Genomic DNA, 25926 nt, shown 5'->3' with positions numbered 1-25926 from the left:
AATGGACTTGAAACACTTGATCAAGATTTGTGAAGTCTGGGGACTTCCCTGGTGGTCCAGTGGTTAAGACTCTGCCCTTCCACTGCAGTGGGCACTGGTTCAATCCCTGGTCAGGAAACTAAGATCCCACATGCCATGCAGTATAGCCAAATAAATACATAAATAAAAATATTCATAAAATCTGGCAATAATCGCTTAATCAATTTTTCAGAGTATCACTGGCTATTTCTGGGATTTTTAACCTGTATTACTTATCTTTTGCTATAAAACTGATCACCCTAAAACATACTACTTAAAAACAACAAACATTTATTATCTCACATTTTCTGTGAGTCAGGAATTCTGGGGTGGTTTAGCTGGGTGGTTCAGGATCTTTCATGTAGTTGTCATGTGGTTGAGGTCAAGGTGTCAGTAGGGGATGCAGTCATCTGAAGACACAATTGGGATGGTAGAATTAACTTCCAAGATAGCCATTGGCAGGATCTTCTTCCAGACAGTGGTTCAAGAGAATGAAGAAGAAAGAAGATGTGGTGCCTTTTATGATCTGCTCTCCAAAGCCATATACTGTCACTTCTGTTTAGCCTTTTATTGGAAGCAGTCACTAAGACCAGCCCACATTCAAGGAAGGGGTTGCAGCCTCCATTTCTTGAAGGGAAGGATATCTGAGAATTTGTGGGCTTGCTCTTAAGCCATCACATAATCCATTAGTTAGAAAGGCTGGGGTGGCAAAAGTTTGAAGTAAGTAGATTCTCTTTGCAGACTGTATCTAGTTGGGTTACCCAGCACACATGAATACGACCACCTGTAATTAAACACAGTTTACACATACGTCAAATAATTGATCTCCAGCATGCTACCTACAGAATTTCCCTTCTAAAATATATGTACCTCACTGAGTCTAATGTGTTGGAGACAGAGAAGGAATGCATTTAGGGCTCAATGAACAAGTATTAAATTGAGTTTTAATAGATCCCAACCTAGGCTTAAGCAGGCAAGACCTATTCTTAGGACTTGAACTCTGAGTTCTTTCAGAAGTCCCTTGCTAAAGAGAAGGAATGAGGATGCACTCACACATACAAGATAAACAAAGTAACCAATTTGAGGTAGGAAAATGGGATCTTACTTGGCATCAGAATTACTAACAGCCCCTGTTTCTTACCAGTAAAAAAAAAATCTAAAGTGGTATCCTCAGTAGAGAGAATTTAAATCTTCATTTCAGATAGTTCATGAACATAAGTGAAGTCAAACTCGAATCTAGCCAGCCTTCACGTTCTGGCAATTTTCAGAGCATTTGCACTCATCTTAGATGATGTGTTTAGGGCCTCCACGTGATTTCAGCCCCAAAAGGTGAAAGGGAGTTTAGGGTCAAGACTAGGACATCCACTCAGTGACCATTCCACAGGGATAAAGCCAGTCTCAGGCAAACCAGTACTTTAGTACAGTTTGGAGTTGACATACCCATTTTCCCTTTGCCACCTCCTCCTCACTCAGGACCATTCCAAGCTGGGAGGTATAGGGGGATAGGATATGGAAGAGGAAAGAGAGACATCCCTCTAAGAAAACCCAACTCTACCACTTTGCAGCTTTGTGACTTGGTTCAAGTTTCTTACCTTCTCTAAGACTTGGTTCCCATTTTGGATAAGACAGAACTTGCATGTCTAGACAAAAATTGTTCTCCATGGTTATCAGTTATTTCCAGAGTTGTAAAACAGATTCCACAGAATTTGATAAGAAGGCTGAGCTATGGATAATACACAGTTTTTCATAAAGCATCAAGGTTTTCTGAGCTGTCGGCAAGAAACATATACAGATTAATTTAGGGGCTCAGATGTAAAGAAGCTGCCTGCAATACAGGAGACCCGGGTTTGATCCCTGGGTCAGGAAGGTCCCCTGGAGAAGGGAATGGCTACCCACTCCAGTATTCATGCTTAGAGAGTTCCATGGCCAGAGGAGCCTGGCAGCCTACACAGTTCATGGGGTTGCAAAGAGGTGGTCACAACTGAGCGACTAACACTTACTTACTTAATTAAAGAATAATGGCATTGGGTGGGGCTGAAATTCTTTGTTCTTTTTTAGGACTTGGTAATACAGCCCTGTTTCTGTTCTCTGTCAATCTGTCTTGGATCTGAGACTTATGGATGGATCCACATTTCTTCATTTAGCCTGGGTAACTAAAGGTTGTGGAAGATAGGCCATTTCCAGGGAATTTTAACTACCTTCCTTTGATGGCAAATGAAAGCCAAAAATGTTCCTCTTTAGTTGGGATTCAAACCAAATGAAACATTGGCTCACTTCAGGTTCAGTTAAAGGAATGTTTTGATGTTCTAGTTCATTAGAAAATATGTAGGTTTGATTTTGGTTTGAACAAGTTTTCTAGCTTTACAAATTTACAAACATATATATATATATATATAGTCCAATTCATGATTCAGTTAATATCTGGGTTCAGTTTAAATTGAGGTTTAGTAAATTGATGCTATTTGGTCTGTAATTTGCATCATAATTTGATTCTTTGTTCCTTAGTGTTTAAGTTGTCTCTTTCCTCTTCTGCCAATGAATAAATCAAAATCTTTCTACTTTATTCCCCTCGAGTTCAGTCCCCACTCCTGCCTGCCAATATTGATGGCAGTATTGCCCCAAATGGGATGGGATGTCTGTTGCTAAGCCTAAACTTGAGTTAAGGAAAAATCTGATTGTCTATATAATATAGCTATAAGGAGCTCTTATTCTTGCTGGGCAGAGCTGATGGACTCTGATAATATAAGTCCCATTAGCCAAGTTTGTCTTTAAAGTAGGGCAAGGGACTATGTGGAAAGCAGGTGAAACCTGAGCCCAGAGGACTCCTGTGGAATGTGTGAAGGAAGTTTATGCAGTGCTCCATTTTGATTAACCCAGGACTTGCCATTTGATGGGCAAAGGTAAGCCTGGCTTCAGAACTAAAGGACTATGTTTCTGCACATCTCTTTCTATTTTTATTTCAGCCTTTAATGTGTTAACGTCTCTCTTTATGCAACTACCTCCCAATTGGATTGAATTGAATTGAATTAAAAGGACAAATTCAGCCAGATGCTGGGAAGGAATCTTTTCTTTTTCTTTCTTTTTTTGAGGAGCCTCCAAGGAAGCTAATTACCCACCCTGGTAGGCTGAGAGGATTGTAATGTGATAATTAGTTTGCTATTCTTCAACAGTAAGTCATTGTTGTAGCAAGCCAATGTTCCCCACCCTTCATCCCCCAACCTATGAGCACCTATTCCTGAAAGTCAAATCTTCCCTGTTCCCAAATTCCCGAGAATGAATGTCTTCTCTACCAAAATACACATCTTTTAAATGGGGAGGTCAAGGATCACAAAACAGCCAGGTAGGAGGGAGGATGGCCATGGGAGTATTGTATCCAGGAGTCCTTCTCTTCTGAACTAAACAGGCTGCTTGGGGTTGCCTAAGATGGAGGAAACCAAATGCTCTGACTGTCCTGAATGTGACTATCTGGATGTACCAACTCAGTCCAGTAAAAATAAAATGTAAGCCACAGATGCAAGCTTTGTATGTAATTTAAAATTTTCTAAAAGCCACAGTTAAGATCAAAGGAACAGGTGAAATTATTTTGATAATTTATTTTAGTTAATACATCCAAAATCTTCTCATTTTGTCATGTAACCAATGTAACGAATCATTGAGATATTTTACATTCGTTGAAATGGGATTGTATTTTATACTTACAGTACACCTCAATTGACTAGCCACACTTCAAATGCTCACTTGCCACATGTGACTGTGTGTGTGGGCTCAGTTGCCCAGTCATGTCCAACTCTTTGCAACCCCATGGACTATAACCTACCCCGCCAGGCTCCTCTGTCCATGGAATTTTCCAGGCAAGGATACTGGAGTAGGCTGAGATTTCCTTCTCCAGGAGGTCTTCAACACACAATATCCTTCTTCTGCATCTGAGAGAAGTTCAAGATAGTGATCTTTTACGTGACGTAAATGCTCTGCACTTTGCAAAATATTTCCAAATCCATCATCTCAGTTGTCACTCATAATAGCACCATAAATTAAGTTGGGAAAAGAAAATTATCCAGTTGTTTTTTTTTAGATTGGAGAACCAAGATATAAAGAGGTTCAGTAAATCTTGCAGTCTTCCCAATATCTATTTACGACTCAAGAATGAGAGCTCAGCTCTCCTGACTCCCATGCAAACAATCCTTGCATTGTCCTTGAGGCAGGGTGTAGAAGCTCCAGAGTGGTGAATAAACAGTCTCTCTTGGATGGCCCTTCTACCTTCTTCGACTTTCAGAAAAGGGCTGTAGGGAGACGGGGGCGGGGGGTATGTGTGACATTCTCTTTGTGCAGCATAGAACACAGCCATAAATTAAGCACCTTTGTTTCTAGTGCCCATCACAGACCCTCCATCAGCTCCCCTCCTGTCCGTCCAAGGGGAAGTGGTGCCCTTTGTCTGTGCCCTTGGTGAAGCCATAGGAAGAGAAAAAATTTCCCTTACCTCCTCCCCCATTCTGGTTCTTTCAAACACCACGGCTTATGTCTAGTTGAAGTGGAAGAACTGTCCTATATCTAAGGCAACTTTTCCATTGCTTAAGAAATGGTTGGAGAAGCAGTATAACAGGGGCCCAGAGCACAGCACAGGCCATGGGATGTGGTGGTGTTGACTATATCCCTGCAGTAGGAGTCCTAGCAACCTGTTGCACACTGGGATTTGTGTTTAAATACAAGTGATTCTCCAAATTTTTGGTGGAGTACAAAATTTTTATTTACAAATACTTATATAGTTATGTGCCAAGCAACCATTCTAATCATTTTACATATATTAACTAATTTAATTCCTACAACAACCTTATGAGGTAGGTGCTATTTTCCCCTTTTTCTAGGGCATATGGAACTGGACTGACCTACCCAGGACCACACAGCTAGGAAGTAGTAGAGCTGGGGTTTGAACCCAGGCAATCTGGCCCCACACTCTAAAATGTAACCGTTGAACTGTGGTGCTGAAAATGAGACTTAATGGTAGTGATTTGTTTAGATGCCAAGTGCATGAGAGACACAGGCAGTAAGCGCTGTTGGAAGTATTGGAGTTTGTGGGAAAGTGAGTTTACTGTGAGCTAGGGGGCTTCAGCTTCCTGAAAGAACTGGAGCTTGAAGGAAGATTTCAATTGATAAAGTAGTGGATATTCCTGGCAGCAGAGAAATCATGAACAAAAGAGCAGAGGTGGTAATGAGTATAGCATATTGAGGTACAGACAGGCTGCCATTAAATCTACATCTCCAGCCCCCACCTTCCTTCTGGATACCAGCGCCATGAATGCTGACCAGACAATTCTGCCTCCATGTGCCAAATGCAATGTGTCTACAAATGAAAAATATTTCCCTTCCCCAACTCCCTGACAATAGAATCAATTCTATTCCCTAGGCCCAGTGCCTTGGCATTATCTTCGACTCTTCCCACCCTTTAATCCTTCATGTCTACCATATCCTGTGCCTGTTGTTGTTGTTGAACCTTTAAAACACCTTCACCTTTCTCACAAAAAATCCCTTTCTTCCCCTCATCACCTGATGCCTGAATTGTTCAACATACTCTTACATAGTATCTCTGCTTCAAATCTCTATCCACTTAAGCATTTGCTGTGGTGCCACCACATTTTTCATCCCAAAACACAGCCATTGTATAACTTCACTGCTCTGATACCTTCACTGGTTCCACATGGAGTTCATTGACCACCCCACCCCCATGGTACTGCTGAGAGAGTCGAGAACCAAGGGCTCTGCTTTGGGGAGCATGGCCATAACATGCAAAAATAAAAAATAATGGGCTTCACTCGGGAAAGCTTCAGTCTTCTAACGTCTGACCTGCTAGCCAAAGAATTAGTTCTCAGCCTCCATAAGTTGATGAATCACACACCGTGGAAGGGGATTTCCTAACTCAAAGCTTCAATTCCTTTCATTTCTAGTAGTGGCAGTAGTAATAGCAATGGAAGATGTTATTATTGAGCCCTCTCTATCTGCTAAGGCACTTGGCTAAGTGTTTTATATGTAGTCTGTCATGTAATGCTCAAAACAACAAAAATTGGCATCTGCACTATTTTTATTCAAATGGTACAGATGAGGAAACAGATTCACAGAGGTCAGGTTCTACCTGAGGTCACACATCTAAGAAATGGCTAAGCCAGGGTTTAAAACCCTGACTGATTCCAAAGCATATGTTCTTTCCACAGATTAAGGGCAGTGTAGTTTTTTTCTAGTTCCTGTCCCATAAAACTGGGAGTGAGTGTTGACAACAGAGTTGCTTCACCAGAAACATGTTCTCAGCAAAACCACCTTCAACTGGAAAAAAATATTGTCAGCATTATCAAGTCTGAGGAAATAATCCTGGCACATCTATCAGTCTTCTTATAGTTGTCTTCTTCTTGAAGGAAACTGATCTGTGTCAAAATAGTGCAGAAATGGGTACACATTTTTTTTTGCTATGGGGAAGACTCTACTTCTCTATTTAAAAGATTCACCACTGCATGCTGTCCAAGACTCTGTAGGGAATTGATTTAAAATTCAAATTCCAACTTCTGAAGTTACAGTGTCTTACAACCTATGATTGAATTTGGCCTGAGAACCAGGCTTGTGATCAAATCAGTGAAAAACTGTTCTTGGGCTTTAGTTTTTGCTTCCCTATTAGACAAGTCTGAGGAGAGGGACAAAAGCTTTCCCACTGAGCAGAAATAATTAGCCAAACCAATCCACACACCCTGCCCAAGGGCTCTTTGGAATGAATGTATGAAAACCACAGGCTCAGTCTCTTGGCCTTGTTCTGAAGTAAGTTGAAACCACCTTGGTTCTACTTGGATGGCCTTCCAGAAAACCTCCCTGTAAAAGTAGGAAGAAACCAGGGTGCCTTTGGACTGGAATGAAGGAACATTAGAGCATCTCAATATGAGAAAAGAATGAGGAAGTGAGTGAATTGTATATTGAGGTCTCCCTCTTCAAGACATTAGGAAATTAGAAAAGACAAGACAGAGAACCAATCACTAAAAAGTCATGGTGGTATGTGATATGCTAACTTTGGGGGAATTTTGAAATAAATCTGTAAGCAAATCCTGAAGTCCACCATCCATTGAGAAGAAGCAGTTTATACCCTTTAAGCAAGTCCTAAACTCTCTGAGGCTCTTCTTGTGATTAAAAGGAGACTATTAATTCCTGGCTACCATCTCTTGGGGTTATCAGGAGAATCATGTGAATTCATATCGTGCAAAATGCTTTGAAAACAATTGTAGAAATACATCTACAATATTAAAGGTGGCTCTGAAATTATTGTCATGGCTTTTTTTTTATAGACTGGGTTATTTATTTTCAGTGAGCAGCATTTCAAAATAGACCTCAAACCCAAACCAGCAGACTTGATTTTTAGTTGAGCTCAAATGTGGAGATTCGAATGGGAGGGAAAAGCCAGCGTTAAGTGAGAATGAATATTACATCAGTTTGCTCTCCAGTTAAAGGCTGGGTGAAAAGCACATGTCAAACTGACCCTTTTCTTCCTGTACCATGCAAACTTGAACCCAGAAAGTAAATGACTTGTTTAACTCATTGCCCAGATAAATCTTTAATCGCTATACCTGGGGCTACTTACACCCACCTTTCACACGATTGCATCTTGATTTCCAGGAATCAGTCCAGCCTCCAGACAAGGGAATTCAGAGTCTAAGAGTTCAGCATCAATTTGCCAGGCTGGTGACCATACTCTGCCCTTGGCCACCCATGCCAGAAATGGAAATTTCTCCTTGTTCTTTGGGAACTGACGCCCTCTACCTTGTTCTTGACTCCTGGGAGCTCCTATTCCCCTACACATTTAAGTCCCTGTAAATCTAGTTAATTCAACTTAGCTACCTTACCCACCATCTTTTGTTTGGGCTTGTCTTGTTCCATTCTGAGGGAGCCAAGGATTTAAAGACAAGCACTGGGAAATGGGCAGGCATGAGCCTTCAGAGAAGCTAGTAAGCCAAGATTGTGCCAAGGCTTGGCAATTATGCTGCATAGCTGAGGGAAGTGGCAGACAGGGCGCAGATACCGTCTTCTCAGAGGATTCTGTGGCGTGATGGTAGTTACATGCCTGGCTGGCCGTTCTCTCTGCTATTGTTTCATGACATTGTCTATGAATGTTGGCAGGGTGAGTGAAAGATAGCTCTTGCTAATCACTTTCCAATCTAAACGAGATCGAGTAGGATAAAAAGCCTAGAAGATGGGTGTAAGCTCTGGTGTCTGCTTCTACGTGCTCCTATTTCTTTCTTTTTTTCTCTCTCACAACTCTTCTCCCTCCTTTCTACCCCATGTTAGAAAGTTGTCATAGGAAGAAGCCCCAGGAGCAAAGTGTGAAAAGGGAAGAGCAATGTAGCAAAAACTGAAAACAAACCGAAACATACATAGGCTTTGGCATCAGAAAGAGCTGTATTCAAATCCTGGACACAGGATTTGCTGTTTCTAACTGGAACAAACCTCTGTTTCCCCATCAGAAATTAGAATATGACTAGATGAGGTTGTGTGTGTGTGAGAGAGACAGAGAGAAAGAGAGCGAGAGACAAGAAAGAGAAAAGAGTTTCTGACTTATCACAGCCACACAATAAGCATTATTAACCTGGTTTTTATGATAAGATTGTTAAAGCAGCCTAGGAGATTGAAAAGTTCCTGATGTGCCTTGTTGTAGAGGAGTAAAAATGAACTGTACAATGAGAAGAAAGGGATGAAAGGATTTGGAATATGAGTAAATAAACGATGACAACAGTGAGGCTGTGGTTATGAGAAGGGAAATGAGAGGGACCGGTAAAAGATGGCGAAGACTCCCCCAGTACATTCTCAAATTGCAGCTGAGAAATGGAACCTCAGAGACAGGAGCTAAAGATGTCTGAGCCGAATAAAGGAAAAATGAGGGTTATCAAACTGCTGTTATTTCCAGTCACTCTCAAAATGATGTGCGACAGCCTTGTGGATTTGCCAATCCCAGACTATGCACGGTTCATCAGACCCTATTTTCATCTTTTCCTACTACTTCTTTTACTTGACATTTATATGAATTGGCTTCATAATTCAAGTCAAATGGCCTCCTTCCAGATTTTTTTTCCCACAGAACCCATAGAAGAAATGCATATAAGAATATGTTTTACGTCCTCTGTAAACGTAGGAGCTCCTTCAGCTTGTAGGGAATTGACCTTTGCCTGAGTTGTGTGCTGTGTGTTCTCAGTCATGTCTGACTCTTTGTGACCCCATGGACTGTAGCCCGCCAGACTCCTCTGTCCATGGAATTTTCCAGGCAAGAATACTGGAGCAGGTTGCCATTTCCTACTCCAGGGGGACCTTTGCCTGTGTTTTTACGTGTTTACATTTTCTCATTGCTCTGTGTCCGTCTTTGGGTTTGACTCCATCAGGAAAGTCTGGGAAAGTGTCTGCCGTTTTTTTCCCCCCAACAATAGTTAATTGTAGTTAAATGGTTAAAAACTGATTTTCAAAATGCTTATTGAATGTTGATGACAAAATTAAATCCTTTATTTTCAGGTAGCTTAAGATTGATCTGGGGATTGATTGATTGGGAGAGTGGCAGTGGAACATATATAAACATACACAGACATACAGAGAATAGAGAGAGGCATAGATGGAACTTTAGTGCTCTAAAATTTTGGGGTGAGAGACTTACAGAGAATGTTGAGAAAAGAACTGGAAATTGAAAAGAAAAGAAAAAAAAAAAACCCGTGTGTACAGCTCTATGGCCAATCAGTGGGAACTGATTCCCATGCAGACATGCTATGGTTAATAATTTCCCACATTTTGGCAAGACCAGTGGGCTCATTCTCAGGTAAGAAGCTAGATAAGAGGGTAGGTAAAAAAAGACAGTTTTCATATTGGAAGTATAGTAGCCATCCTCTTGTAGCATGGCTGATGAACGCTGGGAAACTTGCTTGCCCAAGGGCACAGCGACCGTGTAGAGCAAAATGGCAGAACTTACCTGGGGATACCTACATCTTTGAGACTTCCTGGCTGAGGTCAGGGCACTTTTGGAAGCCTTGCATTATGTCAGTGCACATTCATGACCAAGATTGCTCTGCATCTTGAATTCTAGGGGGCCAGGTCCTGCTTGGAGACCCCGAGGCACTGCAGGTAGTGTAGTAACTCCTTCCTTTTCCTGCAGAGTAATTGACTCCTTTGCCACATTGTGTCTCCATCGACTCTTGCTTTTTCCAAAGTGTCTGTTTTATTCACTGGAAAGCCTAGAGCCCTGGCAAAGGCTGCTTCCCGCAGTCTCTGTGCGGTTTGGTACCGGTCATGTTCCTCTTTGGGTGGCTTGCATCGTATGTGTACATAACACCTTAAGTTTGCCTGACCTCTGGGTCTCTTTTCTTCTCCGAGGCAATGCTTTACCTCTCCAGTGCCTTAATGTAAGCCATCAACACCTCTAACCTGGATGAATGCGTTGTCTTTCAACCAATCTCTTTGCTTCTACCTTTACCCCACCCTAATCCAGCCCACCCGCCACAACTGGAGTCATAGTTTTTAAATGTAACTTTGGTGGTCTCAAACTTGTGATGTATTATCAAATGTACCTTTGATAATGTATGATTTCTTTCACACATCAAACCAAACTTAACTAAAGTCCTCACAAGAGGCCCCCAGGGTCTGGTCTTTATCCTCAGCTCCAGTCTCGTCTCTCAGAACTCACTGCTGGCATGCATGCTTCAGCCATTTGGAGCTGTTTGCACTTCTGTGTACGCACTGTATTCTTTCACACTGCCATTCCTTTTGCCCCTCCCGGTGAAATTCTGATCTTGACTACCCTTTCTACCCTCTGTGCTTGCTGCTGCTGCTAAGTCACTTCAGTCGTGTCCGACTCTGTGCGACCCCATAGACAGCAGCCCACCAGGCTCCCCCATCCCTGGGATTCTCCAGGCAAGAACACTGGAGTGGGTTGCCATTTCCTCCTCCAATGCATGAAAGTGAAAAGTGAAAGTGAAGTCGCTCAGTCATGTCCGACTCTTCGCGACCCCATGGACTGCAGCCCACCAGGCTCCTCTGTCCATGGGATTTTCCAGGCAAGAGTACTAGATTTGGGTGCCATTGCCTTCTCCGACCCTCTCTGCCTAACTAGCTCCAATTCCTCTTCTCTTAATGGCTTTATTGAGATATAATTCACATAACACACAATTCGCTCAGTGAAAATGTACAATTCACTGGATGTTGATAGTTTAGTTGTAGAGTTGTACAACAGCCATCACTATTTAATTCCAGAACATCTTTATCCACCCCTTGCCAAGAAACCCTGTACCTGTTAGCAGACCCTCTCCGTTCCAGCCTCCTTGCTTCCTGCTGACCTGCCTCTGGCAACCATTGATCTATTGGACCTTCTGTCTCTATAGATTTGTCGATTCCAGAGACATCTCTCCAGGCTTTTTTCAGGTGTTGCCTCCTCTTGTTTGCCTCCTAGTTCCCTGATTTCCAAGCATCTTCGCTGGGCTCCAATAACACCACTTGTCTGGCTCTGTCATAGCACTTATTCTACAGTATTCTTACCTGCCTCCCCATTTGAAGCGACTTACTCATCGCTGAAACCCCAGTGTCTAATTCTTGGTTCAGTTTAGAGAAAGTACTCTGGAACTACTGGCCAATTGGATCAATGACTCCCAGGAAGCCCTGACAGGGAGAAAGGGTTCTCAGTGAGTGGGTTAAAGACAAGTGAATACACAGGTAAAACCAGATGGTGGATGCCTAAGTGCCCATTTTTCAGCTCACTTGCACTTGGATAAATTCAGCTACCACCACACTGATGCCTCTTTCATCTCCGTAGTTGATGTGAAGGTTCCAGAACCTAGGGAAACATTACCAAAGTGGTGCAGAGGAAGTATATCTTCAGGAAATATTCATGATACATCAGTTTAAGCTTTACCTGTGGGATCAACAGCAACACTCTCAGGCCATCTTCCTGCTCAACTTTTTCAATTTCCTATTCTCTCTCTGTGTCTCTCTTCCTCTCTACCCGCTCTCTGCTGTCTTCCCTTCCCCCCTTTCTCTTCTCTTCCCCTCTCCCCTTAGTGCCCTTGGGATATTTGCCTTTTTTAAAAAGCACATTTCAGAATATCTAAGGAACAATGTAGGTCCTTAGATTTTAAAATAAGTTAACTTAAGCATGAGATGTCTGAACATGAATTCCCTTTGAAAGCTGTTTAATTGTTCCACTTCAATGCACCACATTTCTTTTTACATGATTGGATCTTTAAAAAATCTGGTCAGCAAGGGAATATAAGACAGTTTGCAATAACAATGGAATATAGAGATGTTAGATACTAAATCATCTCATTTTCAGCATTTTACTGACTAGTGACAAATGGGGATGCACCCTGACTCTGGCTATTAATACCATCATCCTTTCTTCTGATTTCAAACTTCCTCCTTCTCTTTCCTAGCAACCTCTTGTCTCTCATCTCCTTCACTCCTGATCTCTCTCTCTCTCTCATTCTCAATTCTCTCCTGTGCCCATTTTGCTGTATGCACCTCTCTTTGTTTCACAGTTTCTCCTCCATTTTCTTCTGCATTCTGCTTCCTAATTAGCTCTCTCTCTCTTTCTCTCTCTCCTCTTTTGCTTCTGTTCTTTGCACCCAGAATGAGGTAGGGGAGAGAGAGTGGGAGAAAAGATGAGCAGGAAAGTAGAGAGGGGAAGAGATAGATAATAGGGCTGTCCTGTACCACATCATCTGCCACCAAAGGGGACATGCCCAAATCACCCACATGCCTTCCCCTTTAAGGTGAGGCATATAACTTCTTCATGCCTCGCTTTTATGTCATTTATAAAATTGAAACAGAGTAACATGTTCCCGGACTACCTCCCAGAGATGTTGCTAGGGTCAGACTTGGGAATGAATATGAAAAAGGTTTGAAAAGAACCAGACCCCTGTAATTGGAAGCACTTGGGAGGAGGTGAGGCGGGAGAAGCGGGGGTAGATTACTGCCTTGCACAGCGAGGGGATCTAATTAACTGAGGATTGTATTCTTGCCTTTCTGAGGAATGTGTTTCTTTTCACCTTTGTTCTACTCATCAAATCACTTGGTCGTCTGTGTAGCGCGTTTGAATGTTCTTAGTGTCTTCGGAGGGGAAGGATAACGTGTTCCTTTGTATGCTGTTGATTTTTCTCCCTTCCTTTTCTCTTGCCTTGGGCTAGCAAACGGAACCTCCAGCAGCCAGCTCTCTACCCCCAAGTCTAAGCAGTCTCCCATCTCTACGCCCACCAGTCCTGGCAGCCTCCGGAAGCACAAGGTATTATGTCTCTTATACCTTACTAAACCCCCTTTCACTTGGACTTTTTGGTCCATTAGCTTGAAGCCCCAGGAATCCCAGCAGGGGTCAAGCTTCCAATCACTTGTATTTATTCTTCTGGCCCCCGGTTTAATTCTAATTATATTTAACCAAAAAGAAGAGGTATGAAGGACCCCAAAATACCCCCATTCTGAGCTAATCGTGTCACCAAATGATGGTCCAGGGGATAAACTGAGCTTTTGTCCCTCTGATTCAGAGGCACAGTAAACAGGGTGTTGAGGGCTACTTAAATTCCTAGGTCCAGTAAAGGTCATAAAGAAAGTTAGTCCTGAGTTACTCCCTTTATATTCGTGGACATTCAACTATGAACAGACCCTAATTTCACTGTGTATTCTTCATGACCAGGTCGATTCTGGTACAGTGTGGGAAGAGAGGGCATATATACATTGCACTGGCCCTAGGCACCCTTTACACCTCTAAGTTAGCCCCAATAATATACCATTAAAATAATAGATGTTGTAGAAATTCTCTTGGAGAAGGCAATGGCACCCCACTCTAGTACTCTTGCCTGGAAAATCCCATGGACGGAGGAGCCTGGTAGACTGCAGTCCATGGGGTCGCTAAGAGTCAGACACAACTGAGCGACTTCACTTTCACTTTTCACTTTCATGCATTGGAGAAGGAAATGGCAACCCACTCCACTGTTCTTGCCTGGAGAATCCCAGGGACAGGGGAGCCTGGTAGGAGGCCGTCTATGGGGTTGCACAGAGTCGGACACGACTGAAGTGACTTAGCAGCAGCTTAGCAGCAGAAATTCTCTACCTCCACTTTCCAAACTGATTTCCACCTAGAAATCTCTTCTGTATCGAAAATCTGCAGTGGCCATCGCCTTCCACCTCACCTCAGGCCACATGTGGTTTCTGCTCAGATTGTTGTTTAGTCCCTAAGTCATGTCCAACTCTTTTGCAACCCCATGGACTGTAGCCCATCAGGCTCCTCTGTCCATGGAATTCTCCAGGTAAGAATGCTGGAGCAGGTTTCTATTCCCTTCTCCAGGGGATCTTCCCGACCCAGGGATCAAACCCTCATCTTCTGCATTGGCAGGTGATTCTTTACTGCTGAGCCACCAAGGAAGCCCTCTACTCTGATTACCACACCATAGAGTGGCTTCCTCTAGGATTCTCTTGTCTTTCTCTGGCTCACAAGACCTGGCATGAGATGGAGAAAGGCAAAAGGCCACCAGTATGGCCAGCTCCATCACTGAACCATAGAGGGTCAGGGGTAGAAGAGATCTGAGACAGAGGTAAATTTGTTGCGTTTGATTCTCTCAGTCATCTTGTGGGATTGATATTTTACACATGAGGAAATTGAGACCCAGAATGGTGAAGTTACTTACTGGGGTGACATGGCTAGGCAGCAGCAGACATAAGGTCATAACCAAGGTTATGACACTTGGTCTGCTGGAGCTGGTTTACACTAGCTCATGAGAGCTGACTTTGTACATCACTTCCCAACTCTAGTAACTAGAACTCAGCCATGATGGGAATATTTACACCATGCAATTCAACAAATGCTATAAATCAGAGTTGTTGTTATCTCACACAGAAAACTGGTCGTTACACATTTAACAGCACACCACCACCTGACACCCACTTAAATTTCTCTTTCTCTACATCAGGATTTTAATTTCCTGGTTAACTCTACCATTACCTGCGCCATAATTCCTAATGCTTATTCCATTCCTTTAATGACTCTTTTAACTTCTGGTAGTGACCCTGGCTGGAACCTTTGAATTGTTCTCTTGAGCTACTTGGTTTTAACAAAGGAGGATCTGCCGAACTGTCTATGTAGCCAGTGTTACCCAGAGATTGTAAGATGGATGAGAACTGCTTTGGCAGTCAACTTTCAGTGATTCTTCTGAGCAACAAGGCTTGTTCGTGTGGGCATACCAGGATGAGGAATAGCCTACTTTGGTTATTCTAATGTCTACACAGAACCTCATAGGGATGCTTCACTGTTTCCTACTGTCTTTGTTCCGTGCATTTCTGCCCTTACTTTCCTTCTGGGAAGTGTGACCTATCCCAGTACCTTCCACCAGTACCTTCCTCAAAGGGCTGGGGCGGGGGCAGTCTAGGCATTTATTTGGCCCATACACTTGAGTCCTTCCACTTTTCAGTTGATATATTCAGCTCATTTAGGCTGAGGCCCCACCACCCATAAGCCCATTGGATGAGTGCATTGCTAAACCATTTCTTCTGGTTGGGTTTTCAGGCTTTAGGGGGGCGTTGTTTGCTGTATTTTGTTTTGCTTTTGTTTTGGACTCAATTCTAAAACCAAATTTCACATTGAAGGACTAGAATAAGCTACAGGTGGCAGCCTTGTCAGAGCCTTGCTATTTTCTTTGTATCATTGAATTTTCAGTGTATCACCTTATTTTTCAAATTGCCCTTTTTTATGGCAGTTAAGAAAACCAACATTAGGTAATAAATTATATAATTTTCTGAAGCAAACTTTAAAAAGCATTTAGATTTTGGTATATTTTTCGCAAGTTTTTTAACTTTTTACTTTGATATTTCAAATTAAACAGTTGCAAGAATAATACAGAGAACTTCTATGTACTCTTTATAAAGACTCACCAGTTGTTTATATTTTCCCCATTTACTTTATTTTTGTGGGTCTTCTCCCTCCCCACCACACATACGCTTTACTAAATTTTTTGACCATTTGAAATTAAGTTTGCATACATCATGCTCTTTACCTCTAAACACTTCAGTCTGTATTTCCTACGAATAAGGACATTTTCTTTCATAACCATAGTACAATGGTAAAATCAGGAAGTTTGCGTTGATTCAATACTGTTGTATGCTCTCTCATCCGTATTCAAATTTTATCAATTGTCCCAAGAGCGTTCTTTTTTTGGTCCAGGATCTAACCTAGGATCACACATTGCCCTCAGTGGTCACATCTCTTTAGTTTTCTTTGATTTCAGAAAAGTTCTTGAGTCTTCAAAAATCTTTTAGGGAAGTATATCATAGAAGTGAAGAGCACAGGCTTATTATTTGGTGAAATGTCTTGATTTCGGTTTGGCTGAGGTTTCCTTGTGGTTAAATTCGGACTGTGTGTTTGGGACAGAAATGATGCTGTGTCTCACTCAGTGCATCCTGTCAGAAACAGTAGCCTCATACTTACACCACCAGTGATGGAGGACAAATTGGTTTTTCTAAATAAGCTAAAAAATGTGTTGTGACCTTGACTCAGTCCTCTTGGGGCTCAGGCTCAGCTTTTTGCTCCTCCTTTCACAGTTACCTGAGCCTCAGCACCATCAAGGTCCTTGGGCAGTGGGCCTAAGCAGATCTCATCTGAAATTCCATCCAAGTGGACCTGAAAGGTGTGAGTCATGGTGGAGACAGGAAGCAGGTGGCTGAGGCCATGACTTGCCTTCTGCACAATTGGAAACAAACTTGAAGTCCCAGCATCCCTTTGGTTACTTTTGATGGCTGTGGCAGGGCCCTAAGCTGTAATCAGCCACTTGGCTTCTCCTCTTAAGCAACTCATGGAGAATCCTTTTTAATGCAGCTGCGATGAGGTTAGCCAAAGTCCGCATACTCGAATGCTGCAATATGGACATGAAGTAAATCCTTGTATAGTTAATGAGAACAACATTTTGCATTTTCATCCTGCTTTATCTTTTTTGCATAGCCATTTTCTCATTTACCCTTGTGATAACCCTGCAAAAGGGATAAGGCAGATTAGTGTTTCCATTTTACAGATGAGAAAAAGAAGGTGCCCAGTCATAAAGACAAACCCCGGTATGATTCAACACTTCAGAGAAGTTACCATATAAAAGGGGGCTTCCCAGGTGGTGCTAGTGGTAAAGAACCCACCTGCCAAGCAGGAGACTTAAGAGATATGGGTTTGATACCTGGGTCAGGAAGATCTCCCAGAGGAAGGCATGGCAACCCACTCCAGTATTCTTGCCTGGAGAATCCCATGAAAAGAGGAGCCTGTGGGCTACAGTCCATAGGGTCACAAAGAGTTAGACATGACTGAAGTGACTTAGCACACACACACCATATTAAAGATGTTCAAAATGCCTAGAAGCACAGGGAAACATTTTCATTTATTTAAAAAAAAATTTTCCAGATTAGTGATCACCCTCATAGCTTTCAATTTGGAGGCATTTTGCTTGCCAAGTTGCCTGGAGATTGAAGGAAAATGTATTTGACATAGTATTTGAAAACATAACAAACATTATTTAAATATACACTATCCTCTGTTTCCAAACTCTTTTCTTCTGTCATCCTGGAAGTGCTCAGAGAGATAGTTTGATGAATAAAGCAGGGCCCTGAACCTTAAATCACAGACACCACTCTAAGTGGATTTTGGTAGTGTAATCAAGAGTGAATAAAAAACTGCAAGAGCACAAAGGAGAGGAGGAAAGACATCCAACTGTGGGAGAGTGGGAGACATAAAAGCTTTACAGACTAAGTGACATTTAAGTGGAACCTTAAAGCCTGGGTAGGCTTTTGATGGCTGGTGAAGAGAACGGGCATTCCAGCTTTCAAAAAAAAAAAATCAGCAAGAACAAAGCCACACCATCAGAAAAGCACAGGGCACATTTGGGTAAAAGCAAACCCAAACTGGAAGCCAGGTTTCTCAAAACTTCTCTCTGACTTCCTTTGGACTATAAGCTTCTTGGACCAGAGACCAAGTTTTTGTTTTCTCTAAAGCAGTAGTATCGCCAGCACAGCTGTATTTGTTACAAACATTTTGTTCTGTAGGGCTCCAGGGGACTAAGCAAATGAATTTCAGGTGCAAATTATTTATTGTTAAGCAATATGTGTGTTTCTGTATTTCTACATATCAATCAACAAAAACAGAATGTTGAGATAATTTCTTTCCCTGAACAGTGTTCTACTCATACAAGAAAATATATTTTGAATACTAAAGAAATTGATGGAGGATAGAAGTAAGGAAGTTCATACCTAGGCCTAGTCCTCTGGATTTTCTCCATAGCCTGCCTCTCACCCCACCCATTACAAGTCACAGCAGCTGCAAGTGAAGTAGCCTCCCATTTCTATCCCAAGCTTGTCTCCTCTTCCTCTGAGATAACAGTCTGGAACAATCTTCTCAGATAATTATTTCCACTAGCCAACCAACTACACTAAAATGTCTATCACATGAATGATTCAGAGCTACAGTGAAGTCCAGCGGTTCAGTGTTCAGTGCGGTGGGACTCAAAGTGGCTTCCATAATGAAAAGACCCTTGTGTGCTGGCCTGAAGACTGCCCAGGGACTTCACTAACTTGGCAGTGCCTGCCTCCCTTCCTCTGGGTTTGGTATAACTAGAGAAAAGCAAAATGTAATGATCCACGTTATATTTTACGGAATTTTAGAGCTAGAATGAAACATAAAGATCTTATAGTCTTCATCTTTCTCAATTTTCAGATATAGAAGCAAAGATCCTGAAAGAGGAAGTTAGGCTTAGGACGGTTCTCCTGGCTCTTAATCCTGTGCTCTTTCTACTACAGTGGACTTGCATTTATGTGTAAATTTATGGAATTCATCAGTGGTCACAATACAGTCATAGAGCAAAACTACTACAAAACTCTATTTTACATTTGTATGCATCGTTACATACTGAATATTAATGTATATACTATATACTGATGTATGCATATTGCTGAATAGGGTTACCTGCTCAGGAATCATATAAACAAGATTCAGAACCTGTCTATGAAACGGAACCAGAAACACAGAGAACAGGCTCGTGGTTTCAAAGGAGGAGAGGGGTGGGAGAGTTAGATTGGGAGTTTGGGATTAGCAGATGCAAACTGGTGTACAAGGAATGGATAAAGAGCAAGGTCCCACTGTACAGCATAGGGAACCATATTCAGTAACCTGTGATAAACCATAGTGGAAAACTATGAAAAAGAGCATATATGTATAACTGACTCACTTTTCTATACAGCAGTAATTAACACAGCATTATAATTCAACTACACTAAAAAGTAAATTTGAAATATATAGTATTCAGTTGTCAATGTGAAGGATTGTTCAAAGGTACTACTTTTTAGAACAACATGTTATTGAGATAAAATTCACCTTTTTTAATAAAATGCCTAGTTTAGTGGCTTTTGATTTAGGTCATATCTGAATGGTTTAGTGGTTTTCCCTACTTTCTTCAATTTAAGTCTGAATTTGGCAATAAGGAGTTCATGATCTGAGCCACAGTCAGCTCCTGGTCTTGTTTTTGCTAACTGTAAAGAGTTTCTCCATCTTTGGCTGCAAAGAATATAATCAGTCTGATTTCGGTGTTGACCATCTGGTGATGTCCATGTGTAGAGTCTTCTCTTGTGTTGTTGGAAGCGGGTGTTTGCTATGACCAGTGCGTTCTCTTGGCAAAACTCTATTAGCCTTTGCCCTGCTTCATTCCGTGCTCCAAGGCCAAATTTGCCTGTTACTCCAGGTGTTTCTTGACTTCCTACTTTTGCATTCCAGTCCCAATAATGAAAAGGACATCTTTTTTGGGTGTTAGTTCTAAAAGGTCTTGTAGGTCTTCATAGAACTGTTCAACTTCGGCTTCTTCAGCATTACTGGTTGGGGCATAGACTTGGATTATTGTGATATTGAATGGTTTGCCTTGGAAACGAACAGAAATCATTCTGTCATTTTTAAGATTGCATCCAAGTACTGCATTTCGGACTCTTTTGTTGACCATGATGGCTACTCCATTTCTTCTAAGGGATTCCTGCCCACAGTAGTAGATATAATGGTCATCTGAGTTAAATTCACCCATTCCAGTCCATTTTAGTTCACTGATTCCTAGAATGTCGACGTTCACTCTTGCCATCTCCTGTCTGACCACTTCCAATTTGCCTTGATTCATGGACCTAACATTCCAGGTTCCTATGCAATATTGCTCTTTACAGCATCGGACCTTGCTTCTAGATCAGTCACATCCACATCCACATCCCTTATGATTATACAGTGGAAGTAAGAAATAGATTTAAGGGTCTAGATCTGATAGATAGAGTGCCTGATGGACTCTTGACGGAGGTTCGTGACATTGTACAGGAGACAGGGACCAAGACCATCCCCATGGAAAAGAAATGCAAAAAAGCAAAATGGCTGTCTGAGGAGGCCTTACAAATAGCTATGAAAAGAAGAGAAGCGAAAAGTAAAGGAGGAAAGGAAGGATATAAGCATCTGAATGCAGAGTTCCAAAGAATAGCAAGGAGAGATAAGAAAGCCTTCCTCAGCGATCAATGCAAAAAAATAGAGGAAAACAACAGAATAGGAAAAACAAGAGATCTTTTCAAGAAAATTAGAGATATCAAGGGAACATTTCATGCAAAGATAGACTCGATAAAGGACAGAAATGGTATGGACCTAACAGAAGCAGAAGATATTAAGAAGAGGTGGCAAGAATACACAGAAGAACTGTACAAAAAAGATCTTCACGACAAAGATAATCACAATGGCGTGATCACTCATCTGGAACCAGACATCTTGGAATGTGAAGTCAAGTGGGCCTTAGAGAGCATCATGACGAACAAAGCTAGTGGAGGTGATGGGATTCAAATTGAGCTATTTCAAATCCTGAAAGATGATGCTATGAAAGTACTACACTCAATATGCCAGCAAATTTGGAAAACTCAGCAATGGCCACAGGACTGGAAAAGGTCAGTCTTCATTCCAATCCCAAAGAAAGGCAATGCCAAAGAATGCTCGAACTACCACACAATTGCACTCATCTCACACGCTAGTAAAGTCATGCTCAAAATTCTCCAAGCTAGGCTTCAGCAATATGTGAATCGTGAACTTCCAGATGTTCAAGCAGGTTTTAGAAAAGGCAGAGGCACCAGAGATCAAATTGCCAACATCCGCTGGATTATGGAGAAAGCAAGAGAGTTCCAGAAAAACATCTATTTCTGCTTCATTGACTATGCCATGGCCTTTGACTGTGTGGATCACAATAAACTGTGGAAAATTCTGAAAGAGATGGGAATACCAGACCACCTGACCTGCCTCTTGAGCAACCTGTATGCAGGTCAGGAAGCAACAATTAGAACTGGACATGGAACAACAGACTGGTTCCAAATAGGTAAAGGAGTACGTCAAGGTTGTATATTGTCACCCTGCTTATTTAACTTATATGCAGAGTACATCATGAGTAACTCTGGGCTGGAAGAAGCACAAGCTGGAATCAAGATTGCTGGGAGAAATATCAATAACCTCAGATATGCAGATGACACCACCCTTATGGCAGAAAGTGAAGAGGAACTCAAAGGCCCCTTGATGAAAGTGAAAGAGGAGAGTGAAAATGTTGGCTTGAAGCTCAACATTCAGAAAACAAAGATCATGGCATCTGGTCCCATCACTTCTTGGGAAATAGATGGGGAAAACAGTGGAAACAGTGTCAGACTTTATTTTTTGGGGCTCCAAAATCACTGCAGATGCTGATTGCAGCCATGAAATTAAAAGACACTTACTCCTTGGAAGGAAAGTTATGACCAGCCTAGATGGCGTATTAAAAAGCAGAGACATTACTTTGCCAACCAAGGTCCGTCTAGTCAAGGCTATGGTTTTTCCCGTGGTCATGTATGGATGTGACAGTTGGACTGTGAAGAAAGCTGATCGCCAAAGAATTGATGCTTTTGAACTGTGGTGCTGAAGACTCTTGAGAGTCCCTTGGAGTGCAAGGAGATCCAACCAGTCCATTCTAGAGGAGATCAATCCTGGGTGTTCATTGGAAGGACTGATGCTAAAGCTGAAACTCCAATACTTTGGCCACCTCATGCAACGAATTGACTCACTGGAAAAGACTCTGATGCTGGGAGCGATTGGGGGTAGGAGGAGACGGGGATGACAGAGAATGAGATGGCTGGATGGCATCACCGACTCGATGGACATGAGTTTGAGTGAACTCCGGGAGTTGGTGATGGACAGGGAGGCCTTTCGTGTTGTGGTTCATGGGGTCGCTAAGAGTCGGACACGACTGAGCAACTGAACTGAACTGAACTGAGCTGAACTTAGTGGCTTTTAGAATAATCACAAAGTTGTGCAAGAATGTATTCATCACCTTCAAAAGAAACCCTATGCCTATTAGTAGCCACAGCCTCTTTCTCCTCCACCCACACCCCTGGTACCACTAATCTACTCTCTGTTTCTGTGAGTTAGCGTATTCTGAACATTTCATGTAAATTTTCCTCTGAACGCTGCTTTAGCTGCTTCCCAAAACTTTTGGTATACTGTGATTTCATTTCCCTTTATCTCACTGTATTTTCTAATTTCCTTTGTGATTTCTGACTATTCAGCATTGTGTTGTTTAATTTCCACGTATTTGTGAACTTCCCAAATATCTTTCTGTTATTGCTTCCTAATTTAATTCCACTGTAGTTGTAGAACATACTGCATATGATTTTAAGCCCTTTCAGATTTATTGAGACTCATTTTATGGCCTAACATATGATCTGTCATGGAAAATGTTACATGGGACCTTGAGAATAGAGTGTATTCTGCTGTTGTTGGACAGAATAGGTTAGATGTGTAATTTCTTGTAGTGTCTGTCTTTCAAGTCTTCTCTTTCCTTGTTGGTCTTCTGCCTAGTTATTCTATCTATTACTGAAGATGGGGTATTGAAGTTTTTGACCGTTACAGTTGAATTCTTTATTCCTTACTTTAATTCAGTAATTTTTGCTTCATGTGTGTTGGTATTCTGTTGTTAAAGCACAGATATGTTTTAATTATATTTTATCATTATGAATGTCCTTTGTCTCTAGTAACAGATTTTGCCTTAAAATCTGTTTTTTTTCTGACATTAGCATAATGTCACTACCACTCCAGCTCTCTTTTGCTTACTAACTGCATGATAAATCTTTCTCATCATTTTACTCTCAACCTATTTATGTCTTTGAATATAAATTATGTCTCTTTCAAACAGCATAGAGCTGAATGTTTTAAAAACCATTCTGTCAGTCTATGCCTTTTCATTTGAGTGCCTAATTTGTTATGTTTAATGTAATTATTGGTAAATTAGTAATTGCATCTGCCATTTGCTATTTTGTGTATGTCTTTTTTGTTCCTTCACTTCTGGATGTTTGCCCTTTTTGTGTTAAATAGATATTTTTCCAGTATACCGTTTTAATTTCCTTGCTGTATTTTTACTAATTTTATTTCAAGTTATTTTCCTAGTGGTTGCCCTGGGGATTACAATTAACATCTTGACACAATCTACTTTGGATTACTATCAACTTCATTTCAATTTTATATAAAAATTTTGCTATTGTATATCTCTGTTCATCCCCCACCCCTTTGTGTTCTTATTCACATACAAAGTACATCTTCATGCATAACAAGTCCACCAACACATCTTGATAATTACTATTCTATGCAGTTGTCTTTTGAATTGGATAACAGACAAAAAGAGTTAGAAAAATAAATTTATAATAACTTCTTTTGTCTTGACCTGCGTATTTACCTTTACCATTGTTCTTTATTTCTTATGTGGGTTACGTGTGTTACTTATATGGGTTATGTGGGTTACTGTCCTTTCATTTCTCCCAGGAGGATTCTCTTTAGTATTTCTTATATGACATGTCTGCTAGCTCTTTGTTTATCTGGGAATGCCTTGATTTCTCCTTCATTCTTGAAGGATAATTTTGCTAGATTTCCTTAAATACTTTGATTCAGTAAGTCTCCCAGCCTCTGCTGAAGGGCTGTGTGTGTGTGTGTGTGTGTGTGTGTGTGTGTGTGTGTGTGTGTGTGTTGGAGCCTGATTTTAATGCTCTGTCAGGCAGCTTGCCTTAGCCTTCACTTGCTGTTTGTTCAGGGCCTCAAGGCCAACCAGAGGTGAGAGATTAAGAATTTCTTAGGTCTTTTTTGAGAATACACCCTGAATATGTGCCTGGCCCTAGAGATTCCCGGGAATATTGTCAGAGCTTTTCAGAGTTCCCTATGGACATGAATTCTCCAGCTCTTCCTTTTAAGGTTTTGAGCAGCTTCATTTGCCCAGTTTCCCCCACATCAGGCAGCTGTGATTTTAAACAATTGCAATTGATTAATGCTCCCTGTAAAGGCTGTTCACAGTGAGTGTGCTCTGAGTCAGGTCAAATAAAGAAGAGCCCCATAAGTGGGAATTAACCGACAGGTCAAATAGTGATAGTTCTCTGGGAAGATGGCATTTGGGGGAACTCCAGTCCCATTCTGCATCCTCTAGTGGCATCTAGGTCACTGTTTTTCAGATACTGTAGTTCTGAGGCTGTTGGTTTTCAAAGATATCCTGGAGCTAGGGAGAGAGAGAATGGAAATAGGACCAGTTAAAGCACCACAAACTTCGGTATTCTTACTGAGAGTCAGCCATTTTTCTTGAAGAAATACTTTTGGGGTTGTTGCAAGCCTTTGGTTAATTTCTGGAGTTCTGAAAAAGTTGATTTTGACCATTTTTTCCAGTGTTACTGCATTTATGCAGGATCAGATTTTTAGAGAGTCTCTCCACTATTCTTCAAGTCTAAGGCTCAAAGATACTTTGACTATGTCCAATTTTCACTTTACACAATTTCTGGAGAACTAAATCCCTTCAGAAATACAACTCCATAGTATGCCACTTTGCCCCAGCTCCATTCTACATGTTTTTATTGCTCTCCTGTTGTCTTCTCAGTGTTGTGCTCCCTGCCTGTTTATCAGTATTCTAAGAAATTTTGTTTGGTAATAAGAGCAGGAGTACCAGATCTTGTGTATGGCCTGATTGTTTTGGATGGCACCCCAATGTAAAAAAAAATGTTTCTTACATCTTTCAGTTCAGTTCAGTTCAGTCGCTCAGTCGTGTCCGACTCTCCGCGACCCCATGAATCACAGCACGCCAGGCCTCCCTGTCCATCACCAACTCCCGGAGTACACTCAAACTCATGTCCACAGAGTCGGTGATGCCATCCAGCCATCTCATTCTCCGTCGTCCCCTTCTCCTCCCGCCCCCAACCTTTCCCAGCATCAGAGTCTTTTCCAGTGAGTCAACTCGTCGCATGAGGTGTCCAAAGTATTGGAGTTTCAGCTTTAGCATCAGTCCCTCCAATGAACATCCAGGATTGATCTCCTTTAGAATGGACTGGTTGGATCTCCTTGCAGTATAAGGGACTCTCAAGAGTCTTCTCCAACACCACAGTTCAAAAGCATCGATTCTTCGGCGATCAGCCTTCTTCACAGTCCAACTCTCACATCCATACATGACCACGGGAAAAACCATTGACTTGACTAGACGGACCTTGGTTGGCAAAATCTTTAAAGGGTTGTAAAAGAAACAAAACCCAAAGAAAGTGTGTGACAGAGATCATATGTGACCAGCAAAGGGAGCCTAAAGTATTTACTATCTAGTCCTTAACAGAAAAAAGTTTTCCAAACCCTGATGTACAGTGTAGGGTTGGCGGGTTGGTGAGAAGTGAATCCATTTGCTACAGTTGCCTTTGTTGTGTGTGTGTGTTTTAATGATTCAGTCTTTCTTTGCGTATCCTCAGAGCTGGTAGAGACCTTACGGATTGTACATTCTGCATTTTCTTGATGAAGAAACCAAGACTTAAAGACTTATTCAGTGTCAGAGTACTACTTAACTACACCCTCAGATTTCTGAGTATACTTTACTTCTG

The 25926-nt window shown here is 41.6% G+C and overlaps 1 protein-coding gene across 1 annotated transcript in view; it reads left to right on the top strand.

Moving 5' to 3' along the window:
• DCX (doublecortin) overlaps positions 1-25926 on the top strand; it is a 159483-nt gene that overhangs the window by 91630 nt on the left and 41927 nt on the right. Inside the window, exon 5 of the mRNA XM_055393396.2 lies at positions 13191-13285. Within this exon, the coding sequence (XP_055249371.2) occupies positions 13191-13285 (95 nt within the window). The remainder of the gene's footprint in view (positions 1-13190; positions 13286-25926) is intronic.

This window comes from Moschus berezovskii, chromosome X (genome assembly GCF_049115385.1).
Source record: "Moschus berezovskii isolate FMDL1 chromosome X, NW_MosBer_1.0, whole genome shotgun sequence".
In the NCBI taxonomy this organism is placed as follows: domain Eukaryota; kingdom Metazoa; phylum Chordata; class Mammalia; order Artiodactyla; family Moschidae; genus Moschus; species Moschus berezovskii.
The sequence above is the reverse complement of the archived record's forward strand: the minus strand, read 5'-3'. Positions and strand labels throughout refer to the sequence as shown.